Source organism: Otolemur garnettii, unplaced genomic scaffold (assembly GCF_000181295.1).
Source record: "Otolemur garnettii isolate 467f Iridium unplaced genomic scaffold, OtoGar3 scaffold00046, whole genome shotgun sequence".
Lineage (NCBI taxonomy): Eukaryota > Metazoa > Chordata > Mammalia > Primates > Galagidae > Otolemur > Otolemur garnettii.
In genome coordinates, this window is record NW_003852441.1 from 578812 (window position 1) to 593534 (window position 14723).

Here is a 14723-nt window from a genome sequence, read left to right on the forward strand (position 1 = left end):
GAGCGGGAATTGCTCTGCTAAATGATTTTGAGCTGTCAGGAAGGTCTGGGAGTGGGGGGTGGGGGATGGAGGGGGGGCACCGCCAGGGAAGAAGGTCAGGTGGCAGGTCCCCGGTGACCTGGTGCTGGGCAGCCAGTTTTGTACCTCCTGTGTCAGTGGCTGTCCTTGGCGAGGCTCAGCTGCTGGCAGTCTGGGAGCAAGAATGACAGAACACACCTCCCTGATACAGAAGTTGTTGGTATGTTCGCAGCCATCTGGGGGCTCAAGGAAAGGGAATGCTCAGACCTGCATGTGGGGGCAGTGGGCGGTGGTAGGAGGGTGCTTTCAGAGGCAAAAGGAAGTGGCCCATCTGAATTGCTCTCCCTCTGCCCCCTCCCTGCCCACCCTCCCTTTTTCTCTTCACAGATAACCAGGCCGAGTCATGCAGTCTTTTCGAGAAAGGTGTGGTTTCCATGGCAAACAACAGACCTACCAGCAGACCTCACAGGAAACATCACGCCTGGAGAATTACAGGCAGCCTAGTCAGGCTGGGCTGAGCTGCGACCGGCAGCGGCTGCTTGCCAAGGACTATTATAACCCCCAGCCTTACTCAGGCTACGAGGGCGGTGGCGCCAGCACGCCCTCCAGCACTGCAGCGGTGGTGGCTGAGAAGTACCATCGAGGCAGCAAGGCCCTGAACGCACAGCAGGCCCTGCAGGGGAGGCCAGCTTTCCCCGGCTATAGCGTGCAGGACAGTGGCCCCTACGCGGGCCGCTACTCTGGGGAGGACAGCCTGCAGGCTTGGGGAGCCCCACAGCCACCACCCCCACAGCCGCAGCCCCTGCCAGGAGGAGTGGGCAAATACGATGAGAACTTGATGAAAAAGACAGCAGTGCCCCCCAGCAGGCAGTACCCAGAGCAGGGTGCCCAGGTGCCCTTCCGGACTCACTCCCTGCATGTCCAGCAGCCACCCCCACCACCACCACAGCAGCTTCCACAGCCCCAGCAGCCCCTGGCGTACCCCAAACTCCAGAGACAGAAACTGCAGAATGACATCGCCTCCCCTCTCCCCTTTCCCCAAGGTGGCCACTTCCCCCAGCACTCCCAGTCCTTCCCCACCTCCTCTACCTACTCTTCATCTGGCCAGGGCGGAGGGCAGGGAGCCCACACCTATAAGAGCTGCACAGCGCCATCTGCCCAGCCCCACGACAGGACACTGACAGCCAATGCTAGCCTGGCCCCAGGGCAGCGGGTCCAGAACCTTCATACCTATCAGTCAGGCCGACTCAGCTATGACCAGCAGCAGCAGCAGGCCCTTCAGAGCCGGCACCATGCCCAGGAAACCCTGCATTACCAGAACCTCGCCAAGTATCAGCACTACGGACAGCAAGGCCAGGGCTACTGCCCACCAGACGCAGCCGTCAGGACCCCGGAACAGTACTATCAGACCTTCAGCCCTGGCTCCGGCCACTCACCCGCACGCTCCGTGGGCCGCTCTCCTTCCTACAGCTCCACGCCGTCGCCGCTGATGCCAAACCTGGAGAACTTCCCCTACAGCCAGCAGCCGCTCAGCGCAGGAGCCTTCCCCACCGGGATTGCCGACCATAGCCACTTTATGCCCCTGCTCAACCCCTCCCCGACAGACGCCACCAGCTCTGTGGATGCCCAGGCTGGCAACTGCAAGGTCCTACAGAAAGACAAGCTGCCCGAGAATCTGCTGTCAGACCTGAGCCTGCAGAGCCTCACGGCACTGACGTCGCAGGTGGAGAACATCTCCAACACCGTTCAGCAGTTGCTACTCTCCAAGGCTGCTGTGCCACAGAAGAAAGGTGTCAAGAACCTTGTGTCCAGGACACCAGAGCAGCACAAAAGCCAGCACTGCAGCCCGGAAGGCAGCGGCTACTCTGCTGAGCCAGCAGGCACACCGCTGTCGGAGCCTCTGAGCAGCACGCCACAGTCAACGCACGCCGAGCCTCAGGAGGCTGACTACCTGAGTGGCTCAGAGGACCCACTGGAGCGCAGCTTCCTCTACTGCAGCCAGGCCCGCGGCAGCCCTGCCAGGGTCAATAGCAACTCCAAGGCCAAGCCTGAGTCTGTGTCCACCTGTTCTGTGACCTCTCCCGACGACATGTCCACAAAATCCGATGACTCCTTCCAGAGCCTGCACAGTAGTCTGCCGCTCGACAGCTTCTCCAAGTTCGTGGCAGGTGAGCGGGACTGCCCACGGCTGCTGCTCAGCGCTCTGGCCCAGGAGGACCTGGCCTCCGAGATCTTGGGACTGCAGGAAGCCATTGGTGAGAAGGCTGACAAGGCCTGGGCTGAGGCATCTGGTCTCACCAAGGATGCCAGCAAGCAGCCTTTTCCTCTGGAGAACCACAGCGCCTGCCTGGACCCTGTGGCCAAGAGTTCGTGGCCAAGGCCTGGAGAGCCAGAGGCCCTACCTGACTCCTTACAGCTGGACAAGGGTGGCAATGCCAAGGACTTCAGCCCAGGGCTGTTTGAAGACCCTTCTGTGGCCTTTGCCACCCCCGACCCCAAGAAGACAACTGGCCCACTCTCCTTTGGCACCAAGCCCACCCTCCGTGCTGCTGCTCCAGAACCCACCACAGCCGCTTTTGACTGCTTCCCAGACACAACTGCCACCAGCTCAGCAGACAGTGCCAACCCCTTTGCCTGGCCAGAGGAGAACCTGGGGGATGCTTGTCCCCGGTGGGGATTGCATCCCAGTGAGCTCACCAAGGGCCTGGAGCAGGGGGGGAAGGCTTCAGATGGTGTTGGCAAAGGGGATGCCCACGAGGCCTCTGCCTGTCTGGACTTCCAGGAGGAGGAGGCCCCTGGGGAGAAGGTGGCCTCATTGCCTGGGGACTTCAAGCAGGAGGAGGCAGGTGGGGTGAAGGAGGAGTCAGGCGGGCTGCTACAGTGCCCTGAGGTGAGCAAGGACCGGTGGCTGGAGGACAGCCGGCACTGCTGCTCTGCCACCGACTTTGGGGACCTCCCACTGCTGCCGCCCACTGGCAGAAAGGAAGACCTGGAGGCTGAGGAGGAGTACTCGTCCCTGTGTGAGCTCCTAGGCAGCCCAGAGCAGAGGCCCAGCATGCAGGACCCGCTGTCGCCGAAGGCCCCGCTCATCTGCACCAAGGAGGAAGTGGAGGAGGTACTGGACTCCAAGCCTGGCTGGGGTTCCCCGTGCCACCTCTCTGGGGAGTCTGTAATCTTGCTGGGTCCTACTGTGGGCACTGAGTCGAAGGTCCAGAGCTGGTTTGAGTCCTCTCTGTCCCACATGAAACCAGGTGAAGATGGGCCGGATGGAGAGCGGGCCCCAGGGGATTCCTCCACCTCTGACACCTCTCTGGCTCCGAAGCTGAGCAAGCCTGCTGTGCCTGAGGCACCTATCGCTAAGAAAGAGCCTGTGCCTCGGGGCAAAAGCCTGAGGAGCCGGCGGGTGCACCGGGGGCTTCCTGAGGCTGAGGACTCCCCATGCAGGGCACCCGCACTGCCCAAAGACCTCTTGCTCCCTGAATCCTGTGCAGGCCCCCCACAGGGACAGATGGAAGGAGCTGGGGCCCCGAGCAGGGTGGCCTCAGAAGGGCTCCCTCGGATGTGCACCCGCTCCCTCACAGCCCTGAGTGAGCCTCGTACACCTGGGCCTCCGGGACTGACCACCACTCCGGCACCCCCAGACAAAATGGGGGGTAAGCAGCGAGCTGCCTTCAAGTCAGGTAAGCGTGTGGGTAAGCCTTCACCCAAGGCTGCATCTAGCCCTAGCAACCCGGCCGCCCTGCCCGTGGCCTCTGAAAGCAGCCCTATGGGCTCCAAGACCAAGGACATGGACTCACCCAACATGCACAGCAAGGACCAGCGCTCCATGATTCTTCGGTCCCGCACCAAACCCCAGGAGGTCTTCTACTCCAAGCGACGGCGGCCCTCAGAGAGCCGGCTTCCCAACTGCCGGGCCACCAAGAAGCTCCTTGCCAACAACCACCTGGCTGCCACATACAAGATCTCCAGCAGCCCCCAGAAGGAAGGCAGGGTGAGCCAGCGGGTAAGGGTCCCCAAGCTCAGTGCAGGTGGCAATCTTTCTGACCGGCCCCTCCATGCGCTGAAAAGGAAGTCTGCCTTCATGGCCCCTGTCCCCACCAAGAAGCAGAACCTGGTGTTACGGAGCCGCAGTAGCAGCAGCAGCAACGCCAGTGGCAATGGCGGTGAGGGGAAAGAGGAGAGGCCTGAAGGCTCCCCCGCCCTCTTCAAGCGGATGTCTTCTCCCAAGAAAGCTAAGCTCACCAAGGGCAGCAACGAGCCCACTGTGAAGCCCCCAGCCCCAGAGACCCCTGACACCTGCATCAAGCTCACCTCTCGGGCGGCCTTCCAGGGAGCCATGAAGACTAAGGTCCTGCCTCCGCGGAAAGGCCGGGGCCTGAAGCTGGAAGCCATCGTACAGAAGATCACCTCTCCCAGCCTGAAGAAGTTCGCGTGCAAGGCACCCGGGGCCTCCCCTAGTAATTCTCTGAGCCCATCCCTCCATGAGAAGGACCGTGGTCTCAAGGGTACAGGGGGCAGCCCAGTGGGGGCAGAAGAAGGTCTTTTAAACATGGGCACTGGGCAGAAGCTCCCAGCGGCTTCAGGGGCCGACCCGTTATGCAGGAATCCGGCCAATAGATCCTTAAAAGGCAAACTAATGAACAGTAAGAAACTGTCCTCAACTGACTGTTTCAAAATTGAGGTCTTCACATCCCCGGAGGCTCTGCTGCCTGCGGGGACTGCCCTGGCACCTAAGAAGAGAAGCCGGAAAGGCCAAACTGGAGCCCTCGGACTCTGCAAAAGCCAATTGGAGAAGCGGCCCTATCTTGGCCCGTCTTTGGTCCTGACTCCCAGAGACAGGGCCAATAGCATGCAGGGGGTCAGTGAGGACAACTCTGGTGGAGGAGGCAAGAAGCCAAAGATGGAGGAGCTGGGCCTGGCCTCCCAGTCCTCTAATGGCCGGCCCTGCCAGCCCCAGACAAGGGCACAGAAGCAGCCAGGCCACACCAACTATAGCAGCTATTCCAAGCGGAAGCGCCTCACTCGGGGCCGTGCCAAGAACAACACCTCTTCACCCTGCAAGGCACGTACCAAGCGGCGCCGGCAACAGCAGATGCTGCCTCTGGATCCTGCAGAACCTGAAATCCGCCTCAAATATATTTCCTCTTGCAAGCGGCTGAGGGCAGACAGTCGGACCCCAGCCTTCTCTCCCTTTGTGCGGGTGGAGAAGCGAGATGCGTTCACCACTATATGCACTGTTGTCAACTCCCCTGGGGACGAGCCCAAACCCCACAGGAAGCCTGCCTTCTCTGCCTCCTCCGCCTCTTCCTCATCCTCATTCTCCCTGGACGCAGCCGGGGCCTCCCTGGCCACACTCCCTGGAGGCTCCGTCATGCAACCACGGCCCTCCCTGCCCCTCTCCTCCACAATGCACCTGGGGCCTGTGGTTTCCAAGGCCCTGAGTACCTCTTGCCTTGTTTGCTGCCTCTGCCAAAACCCGGCCAACTTCAAGGACCTCGGTGACCTTTGTGGTCCTTACTATCCTGAACACTGCCTCCCCAAAAAGAAGCCAAAACTCAAGGAGAAGGTGCGACCAGAAGGCACCTGTGAGGAGGCCTCCCTGCCCCTTGAGAGAACACTCAAAGGCCTTGAGTGCGCAGCTGCTGCTGCCCCTGGGAAGCCTTCACGGCCTGACGGCCCAGCCGACCCGGCCAAGCAGGGCTCCCTGCGCACCAGTGCCCGGGGCCTGTCCCGGAGGCTGCAGAGTTGTTACTGCTGTGACGGTCGGGGGGACGGGGGTGAGGAGGTAGCCCCAGCTGACAAGAGCCGCAAGCATGAGTGCAGCAAGGAGGCCCCAGCGGAGCCTGGTGGGGACACCCAGGAGCACTGGGTGCACGAGGCCTGCGCTGTGTGGACCAGCGGGGTCTACCTGGTGGCCGGAAAGCTCTTTGGGCTGCAGGAGGCCATGAAGGTGGCCATAGACATGGTAAGAGGTCAGCCCTGCGGGGTGGGGATGTGGGATTCCAGAGGACAGGCAGGCAGCAAGGAGCCCCTTAGCTTTTTGCTGCTACAGTGTAGGCCAGATATGCCCTAAGTCTCAGAGCATGACTGAGACATGACTCTGTGGCTCCAGAGGGGACTCTGTGGGGAGTTAAGGCACTCCTCAGGCTACAGCAAGACATGCTCACCCACCTTGCCCTGGGGGACTTGCCCTACACCCTGCCAGGGCCAACCCACACTCATCCTGACACCTTCCAGCTCCAGCCCTCCTAGAGCCCATTGCCTTCCCCCACTCCGAGCTGTCAGCTGAGATGCTACAGCCTAGAGGACACAGACTTCCAAGAACCAACTGTCAGGGGGCCCAGGCAGCCTGCAAAAGTAAACTTCCCACCCCTGCCCCTGTGCCCTATACTGCTAGGATGGAGCTGGGGCTTAGGGGGAGATCCTCTCAAGCATTTTTTTTTTTTTTTGAGACAGAGTCTCACTCTGTTGCCCTGGGTAGAGTGCCATGGCATTGTCAAAGCTCACAGTACTTCAAACTCTTGAGCTCAAGCGATCCTCCTATCTCATCCTCCCAAGTAATGGATTACAGGTGTAAGACACTGTGCTGGCCCCTATCAAGCTGTTTAACACATCATTGGGACAAGGGACCCAGGCACAGGGTCCTCCCCTCTGCAACACTGCACAGGTCACGTGGCCACAACAGGCAGGGCAGGGCAGAGTGGCCCCGCAACCTCTGACTATTCATCTGAAACCAAATAGAAGCAAGGTCCAGTCACCAAGGGAGCATCTGTGAGCAAGAACTCTGGGCCTGCCTCACGTGCACAATGTGACTCTGTGCCGCTGTTACCTCCCCCTGGCACAGGTGTAAGAGTTCCTACCCTGGAGGGGTCATAAGGGTGAAATGAGTTAATACCGGTAAAGTTGTCAGAGCCCTCAGCCAAGATTGAGTGCTCTGTATTTGGTAATGGGACTAGGACCAGTGGAGTGAGTCCTCCTCAGCAGTGTCACCACCTCAGGTACTGTGGGCCTTTCATAGGAGCCCATGAGGCAGCCTTTCAGTTGCTTGGTCCCCACCTGCCTGGTGGCAGTCAGGCCCTGTGCAGGGGACCAGCCTCCCCCTGGGGCCTGTCCTCCACCCCTCACACTTGGTCCCCATCTTCCCCCGTCCAGGCTTCCATGGAATGGCGCTCTCCAGTGCTGTGCAGGGGTGGCAGCTCTCCCCCTGGGCACCTTACCAGCTGGCCCTCCATAGTCCCCGCCCCATCCCACTTCCTCCACTTCCCCCTGCCCTCACCTGCCCCCAACATCTGGCTGCAGTGTCACCCTGCACAGCCACATTCCTGGGACTGTTGTGGACGTAGCCCATGCCTCCTGTTTCCCATGCCCTGGCCTCCTAGTGCCCATGGAGGTGGCTGGAGACTCGTCCAAGCCCAGGTGTCTTCCCTCTTGCTTGCTCCCAGGTGTAGGCGGCTCACTCCTTATTGAGGAAGGCCCAGCCCAGCAGGATGCCTGCAGCTTCCCAGTGGCTGGAATTGCTGGTGGCCTCACTGGCCCTGCATTGCCCTCTCCCCATCCTAATTATATTTTCCTCCCTCCTGCTTTCCCTGCTTTCTTGTCTCTTGTCACTGGCTTCTTCCCAGTGCCTTGAAATAGGCTCAAGTCTCCCCCTGTCATTAAAAAATAATAATAACCTTCAGATGGCTAGTCCCAGCTGGCTGCCACCTCCCCTGCCTCAAAGTGTTGTCCACACTTGGCCTGGCCCAGGGGCTGCCTCCACACTCCCTGACACATGTCCGCTGCAGCCAGCACTGCCTGGCCTGAGCCAGGGAACACTGAACCCCACATACACTCAGTGTGCTGGTGGGCTGAGGTGAAAGTGCACATCCGAGAGGCACACAGCTGCAGCTGGCACTCAGACACCCAGGCAGCCCTTCAGCTGTGCCCTGCTCCAGAAGAGGCCTGGCCCGCCACTGCGGGAGTGCCCTGTGCAGGTCAGAGCTGGGAGGCTGTACTCCAGCAGGTGTTTGCTGGTCACCTGCCAGAGAATATAACAGCTTAGCAAGATGGGTAGAGTCTAGAGCTTCCCAGACTGGAGAGGGGCCCTCAGGGTCACAGTTCAGTCCACCACCCCTTCCTGCCTCAGTAGCACCATGCTTTTATAGAGTCACAAAGACCCTAGTTCAAACCCCCCCACTCTGCTGAGCGCCTATTTGTGACTCCAGGCAGGTCACCGTCTGTGACCCCTATGACCAAAGCCCAGGTAGCAGGACTATGGGGTTACAAGATCTGCCTGGGTCATGGGAGGTGGGGATCATTGTGCAGCTGGGGCCCTGGCCACTTATACCCTTAATCCTGCAGCACTTGGGTCTCACTTTGGGTCACCTGAAGGCCCAGGGACACCCCTCCTCCTTTAGCCAGCCCCTCCTGCAGTCCCTCACAGTATCTGCTGTCTGTGAAGCCTTCTCTCTCCTGAGGCCTCCATTTCCAAGTCTGCCTGGAGTCACCCCCCTCCCAAACTGTCATAAGACCCCAGCTCCTATCCAGATGAGGCTTTAGGATAAAGAGTTGACCCACCACTGAGCTGGACATTGTTGGGCTTGGTGGTATCTGCTGGGGTCCTGGTTTGGTCCACTTGGCAGCCTGGGGTCCTATGGCAGAGTCCTAGGCTGCTCCCACTCCTTGCCCCATGAGGATTGCTGGATAAGAAGGGCCTGAGGCCTTCCACACTCTCTACCTCTCTTCATGTCTAAAATGACCATTCAAATGCCTGCCTTGAGGGTGGTTGGGGGCTTCAGTGAAGGTGAAATAGAGAGAAGCCATTAGCTAGATGGGGCCCTGTTACCCTATCACCCAGTGCGGTAGTATCATCATAGCTCACTGCAGCCTCCAACTGCTGGGCTCAAACTATCCTTCTGCCTCAGACTTCCAAAGTGCTGGGACTACAGGCCTGTGCCAGCTTCAACCCTTTAAATATTAAAACACTCTAAGGTGACCAGGTTCCTGTATGCCTAGCACTCTGGGAGGTTGAGGCAGGAGGATTGCTTGAGCTCAGGAGTTGGAGATCAGCCTGAACAAGAAAAAAACTTCATCTCTACAAAAAATAGAAAAATCAGCCGGGCATTGTGGCAAGTGCCTATAGTCCCAGCTACTTGGGAGGTTGAGGCAGAAGGATTTGCTTGAGACCAGGAGTTGGCGGTTGCTGTGAGCTAGGATCATACCTCTGCACTCCACCCTGGGTGACAGAGTGAGACCCTGTCTCAAAAAAAAAGAAAAATAACAAACCCCTCTAAGAGACACTGTGGACAGGAGACATAGGCCTGTTCTGGGTCAGGAATTGAGATGTTAGGTGCTGAGATCTCCAGGAGGCTATACCAGACCAGCCTGGAAGGAAGTGTCAGCCCTGAGCAGAAGCAGCTAAAAACCTGATACTCTGAACATACTGCAGGCCCCCGTTTGCACCTCCCTGCTCCCAGTTCATTTCTCAGCTAGGCTGAGTGGGTTGGGGGGAGGCTTTCTCATCCTGCCTGCCCCTGGACTGTGAGGGTAGGACGGAGCCTCTGCCCTAGCAGTGCAGTGGTAGCAGCATGCATCACTGCCAGAACAAGGCTTCCAGCCATGCCTGCCATACAGTGAGCCTAGTACCTGAGCACAGCCCACCACCCTCTCTGAGACACCCGGCGCCTCATCCCCCACTGACTAGGTGGTGCTGTGGTTCTGGAGTCCAGGTGGCTTTGGTCCCTTCCCTGTCCTGTCTCAGCCTCATCTCTTCCAAGCACTGGGCCAGGCACAGGGTGCAGGGCAGCTCCAGTCCAGCAGATGACATAGATCTCCCTCTCTCTTTCTCTCTCTCTCTTTGTGAGACAGTCTTACTCTTTTGCCCAGGCCAGAGTACAGTGGCATCATCACAGCTCACATCAACTTAGACTCCTGGGCTTGAGTGATCCTCTTGCCTCATCCTCCTAGAGTGCTAGGGTTACAGGCACAGACCACTGTGCCTGGCCAGATGACATTTGTGAGACCTGGAGGAGGCCAGGCACCATGCAGGTTTACATTAAATCTGCATCTCAGGGTTGACACATCACCTCCTCTTACAGATCTGAAACTTGGTCCTAGGAAGGGGAAAACACTTTTGATTCTAGGTTCTGTCTTCTACCAAAAAGGGCAGGAAACAACGCTTATTGCTTTCACCCTTACCTGGACTGGCAGCCTCAGTTTCACCACCTGTAAAGTGGGGTTAATGAAAGTTACCCACCTTCAGGGCTGTTTAGAAGAAGCCAGTGGACAAGGACATGCCACGCCCAGAGCCCAGGAAGCACTGAGCAAGTGCTGGCTAGCAGCCACAGCCGTGGTGGTGACAGTACCACTGGCCCAAGAGGGGCCCTGGGCCAATGTGGAGCCTCCTTCCAGCAGATTTTCAGGGACCATTTTGGAAGAAGGGGGAAGAAGCCATGGAAGGGGCTGTCTGTGAAGCTTGAGGGCTGGGCTGCAGCCGAGGTTCACCTGCCTCCATCTCTCTTCATCAGACATGTTCCAGTTGTCAGGAATCCGGGGCCACCATCGGGTGCTGCCACAAAGGATGTGTCCACACTTACCATTACCCGTGTGCCAGTGATGCAGGTAAGAACAGGAGGCCTGTCTGTGCAGTCCAGGGTGGGGGGTGGTGGCAGGCACAGCTCACCAAGCCCAGGTCCCATTTGACCACCTGGCTCCCTCTCTTGCTGTAGCAGCTCTTAATCTATCTCTACCTAGACCTGTAATGGGCAGTGCCAAGGACGTGGGCAGGAAGCTGTCCTCGCCTCCTGCTTGAGGAATGCCCAGAGCAATGAGGGGACAGGCATTGATTACGGGACAGAGAGTTCTTTGAGGATGTATTGTGGCCAAGGGGTGGGGAAGATTTCTGTCTTTGAGGAAAGGGGTACTGGGTCTGGCCTTTGAAGGATGAATAGGAGCTCACTGAGTAGTGCAAAAGTATAACAGAAACTGAATGAGTAGGGAGAAGATGAGGTTCAGCGTGAGACTGAGGCCGATCATCTCCTGTTGGCTATGGGGACCAGTTGGGGCTTTTCAGCAGGGTGACAAGGTCTGCAAGCAGAACCAGGCTTTTCTAAACCCCCTCTATTGTTCCCTCTCATACATTGATTTATTCCATGGTCATTTCTGGACTTCCTATTACCAGGCACACAGAACGAGAAACCCAGTGGGCCACAGAGTCCTGGGAGCCCCAGCCCTCACTGAACTGGTAGGGACCGTGAACCTCAGAGGTGTTCCTTACTTCATCCAAAGAAAGCAGTTGGTGACAACAATCTTTTAGGACACTTAGTACCAGCTTTGGTCTGGACACATGGTGTTGGGCAAGGCCATTGCCATCTCTGTGCTCCCCACCTGTGAAATGGAGATTCTAAAGTCCCTTTCTGGAGTTGTCTGGAGCAAGCAGTGCAGCCCCGGTCCTGTCTTGGCCCAGCCCCCTGCCCTCTGCCCCTCTCTGCCGTCACCCCTCCCTTCTCTGGCCTGAAAAGGGTGAAGTCACCACAGCCAGCCTCATAGTGATAGCACAGGCACCTGGGGCCTGCACTGTCCTCCCAGAAGACTCTCCTGCCACCACCCCTCCATGCCCTGCTGGCTCTGCCTGCCCACTGTGTCCTTGGCCAGGGCTGAACTGCCACCACCCCGGAGGGAGGGGGTTCACTGTATTGGAGACACGGGAGTTTCTTGCTGGTTCCTCCCTCCCACTTGGCGCATCATGAACCAGATTTTAATGTGGACTCAGGCAGTCACCTAGACATACAGCCTCACTCCCCATAATAGCTATGGGAGTCACAGTCCTCCTTCCACAGCAACTAATTTAGTTTAGTGTGTGCTCTGTGCCTGACCATGCAGCAGTCTCCTGTGCCATCTCCAGTTGCTTTTTTTTTTTAGATAGTATCTCTATTGCCCTGTGTAGAGTGCTGTGGCATCATAGCTCACAGCAACCTCAAACTCCTGGATTCAAGCGATCCTCCTATCTCAGCCTCCCAAGTAGCTGGGAGTACAGGTGCCCACCACAATGCATAGCTCGTTTTTCTACTTTTAGTAGAAATGGGGTCTTACTCTTGTTCAGGCCGGTCTTGAATTCCTGAGCTCAAGCAATCCACCTGCCATGGCCACCCCAAATGAAATCTCAGGATTTCCTATAAAACAAGGATCTCTGTAGAGCCTCCTGGACTGAGGCAAGAAGGCTGGGACACAGACCTGGTCAGGGCTGACAGACTGCTGCAAGAATCCAGACAGGAAAGGGCAGGTGCCTGGTACTGATAGAGCCACACACCCCAGAGGCTGAGTTGACATACAGTCCACAGGACATGGTATAAGGGACAAGGAACAGGAAACCGTCAAGGCTGTCATCACCCCCCATGTTGGGGGAGGAGTAGAGAGGAGATGCACAGGTAGAGTATCTCAGCTACTACTGCGTAGCTACTGCTTAAACACCAACCCACCATATTTTCACCAGGGCACAAGTCAGCTGGGCAGGCTCTGCTAGGGTCAGATTGATCTAGGGTGGCTCTGGCAGGACCAGCTCCTTTCTGCTCCATGTGGTGTGCCATCTGTCAGCAGGCTAGCTAGGTACATCCTCATGGTGGCAGCAGGTCTTTGAGAGAGGGAGGTTGTAGAACCCCTCTTGGCTTAGGCTCTGAAGCTCACCATGTTCTGTTGGCCAAAGCCAAGTCCTAAGTCCCGCCGATATTCACAGGGTGGGGATGCATGGCACCCCTCCATGGAGACATGCTCATAATCACTGCAGAGGACCTGGGTACAGGGATGGGGACAGGAGCAGTTGTGGCATTCCATCCACCATGCATTCAGTCTGCTTTGCCAGGTTGCATTGGAGGCATCTATAGATGTCCAAGCTGTTAAGACACAGCTGGGCTCAGGACAGACACTTGCTGACTATCAGCAGACAATGTAGTGGGATGGGTGGACACTGCCCTGAAACAGCTAGCCGAGGAGAGGGGGCCCGTGGGAAACTGAGGCTCAGCAGGTACAGAAGATGAGGGAGCACATGTGAGCCTTACAGCTAGGGAGGACAGGGTTTGAGGACACAGAGAGGGCCGGTGAGGTGACTCTGGCCAGTCCGAAGGGACTGGGAAGTGAAAGGGCACTGAAGGGTGAGCTGGATAGGTAGGAGGCCAGGCTTTGTCAGTACCTCACAACCCCAACAGCTGGGTCTGTTAGGTGGGAGCTCTGCAGATGTCTGGATCAGGCTGCATGGCCCCCTAACCCTCCCTCTCTCAGTCCTTACTGAGGAACCCACTGTGAAGACAAGTAGTGACTCTGAAGAGCAGGCAGAGGCTGTCATACCCTGGCATCCTGGCTGAGCGTTTTCCACATTTGGGACCTGTGGGCTGCTTTGTCAACTAGCTAGGAGTTTCCTTAGATGCAGACAGACACTGGAGAGAGGCTCTACCCAGTGACTCCCCTCCCCAGCCTGGGGTGACTCAGCTGCAAGCCCACCCTTTGTGGGAATGCCCTTGGCAAGAGTACCTGTGGTTGACCCAGAGCGGTGAGCCTAAGGCTTTAGCCTTGTGCTTTTTGGAAAGCCTGGTTCAGTCCCAGAACAGTGTCTGGCCTGAGCAGAGAGAAGGGGAATAGCTGATGCCCACCTAATGGAAACCAATATGGGCAGTTTGCAGGTCTGAGGCACCCACAGCTTCTGGCACAAGACAGGCTAAGTCTGCCCCTGCCCATCCACCTTGTTTGCTGTCCACCACCTGTCATGGTGGCCACCCCAAGGAGCCCCAATATGAGCAGGAAGAATGTGCTGGGGGCACAGCACTCCCTTGGCCTTTGCAGCCTCCTGGCTTTTTATAGGTTTGGGGAAGCCAGGGCCTCCCTAGGTGGCCAGCAAGGAAGCAGGGACTCACTGGACAGCAGCACAGACACAGGGGTGGCCATGCTCTGCTCTCCTCTCTGTCCCCTCAGCAGTCACAGTGCTCTGGTACCCATACACTTGGAGGGATTCGCTCAGACCTGAGACCTCTGTGTCCCCTCCTCTCCCTGCCCCCCAGAAAAACAAGCCCTTGAATCCTGAGCACCTGCTCTGTGCCACAGTGTGAGGCCCCATGATAGGTACCCAGGCTTAGGAAGTTATCTGATGCTCAGATTCAGGACTGTGATTCTGCTACCCAGTATGTCTACAGGCACCAGGAGCAAGTGGTCCATACCTAGCCAGGTGGGGCTTTCATAGCAGGTGTCAACCAGAATGGGGTGGGGGAGGGCTTAGCTAGAGAGTCAGGGGGAGGCCTCAGGGGACAGGGGGACAAGTCCATGTGGCACTGGGTGAAGAGTTACTTGTGGAGGAGGGGAGGGGTGGCGGCTGTGATTTTGTTAGGTTTTAAGCAGGATGGGATTTCGTCTGAGACCCAGCCCTGCTGCTGTGAGACCACCCTGTCCTAAGCACTGCAACTTCTTTTGGTCACAGGTTGCATATTCATCGAAGAGAACTTTTCTTTGAAATGTCCCAAACATAAGGTAGGTGACCACAGTCATCTCTGGGAGTGGGGTTGGGCAGGAGAGGAACCCCCTTCTGCTGGACCCCCAGTGGGCCCCCCAGGATCCCTGCCCACAGCCTTGGGGCTGGTGGGCACATGGCGGGTCCTCAGGGAGGGGACAACGGGGGGAGGGGAGGGACAATCCCCGGAACAGCCTCCCTGCAACTCCCCCTAGGTAGGGGACAAGAGGGCAGGCAG

General features: G+C 57.9%; 1 protein-coding gene across 1 annotated transcript in view; it reads left to right on the forward strand.

Annotated features, from left to right (window-relative positions):
• Positions 1–14723, forward strand: part of RAI1 (retinoic acid induced 1) — a 78370-nt gene that overhangs the window by 62055 nt on the left and 1592 nt on the right. The window contains exons 2-4 of the mRNA XM_003791033.3: positions 406–5983; positions 10524–10617; positions 14456–14505. Coding sequence (XP_003791081.1) covers positions 422–5983; positions 10524–10617; positions 14456–14505 — 5706 coding nt within the window. The 5' untranslated portion in view covers positions 406–421. The remainder of the gene's footprint in view (positions 1–405; positions 5984–10523; positions 10618–14455; positions 14506–14723) is intronic.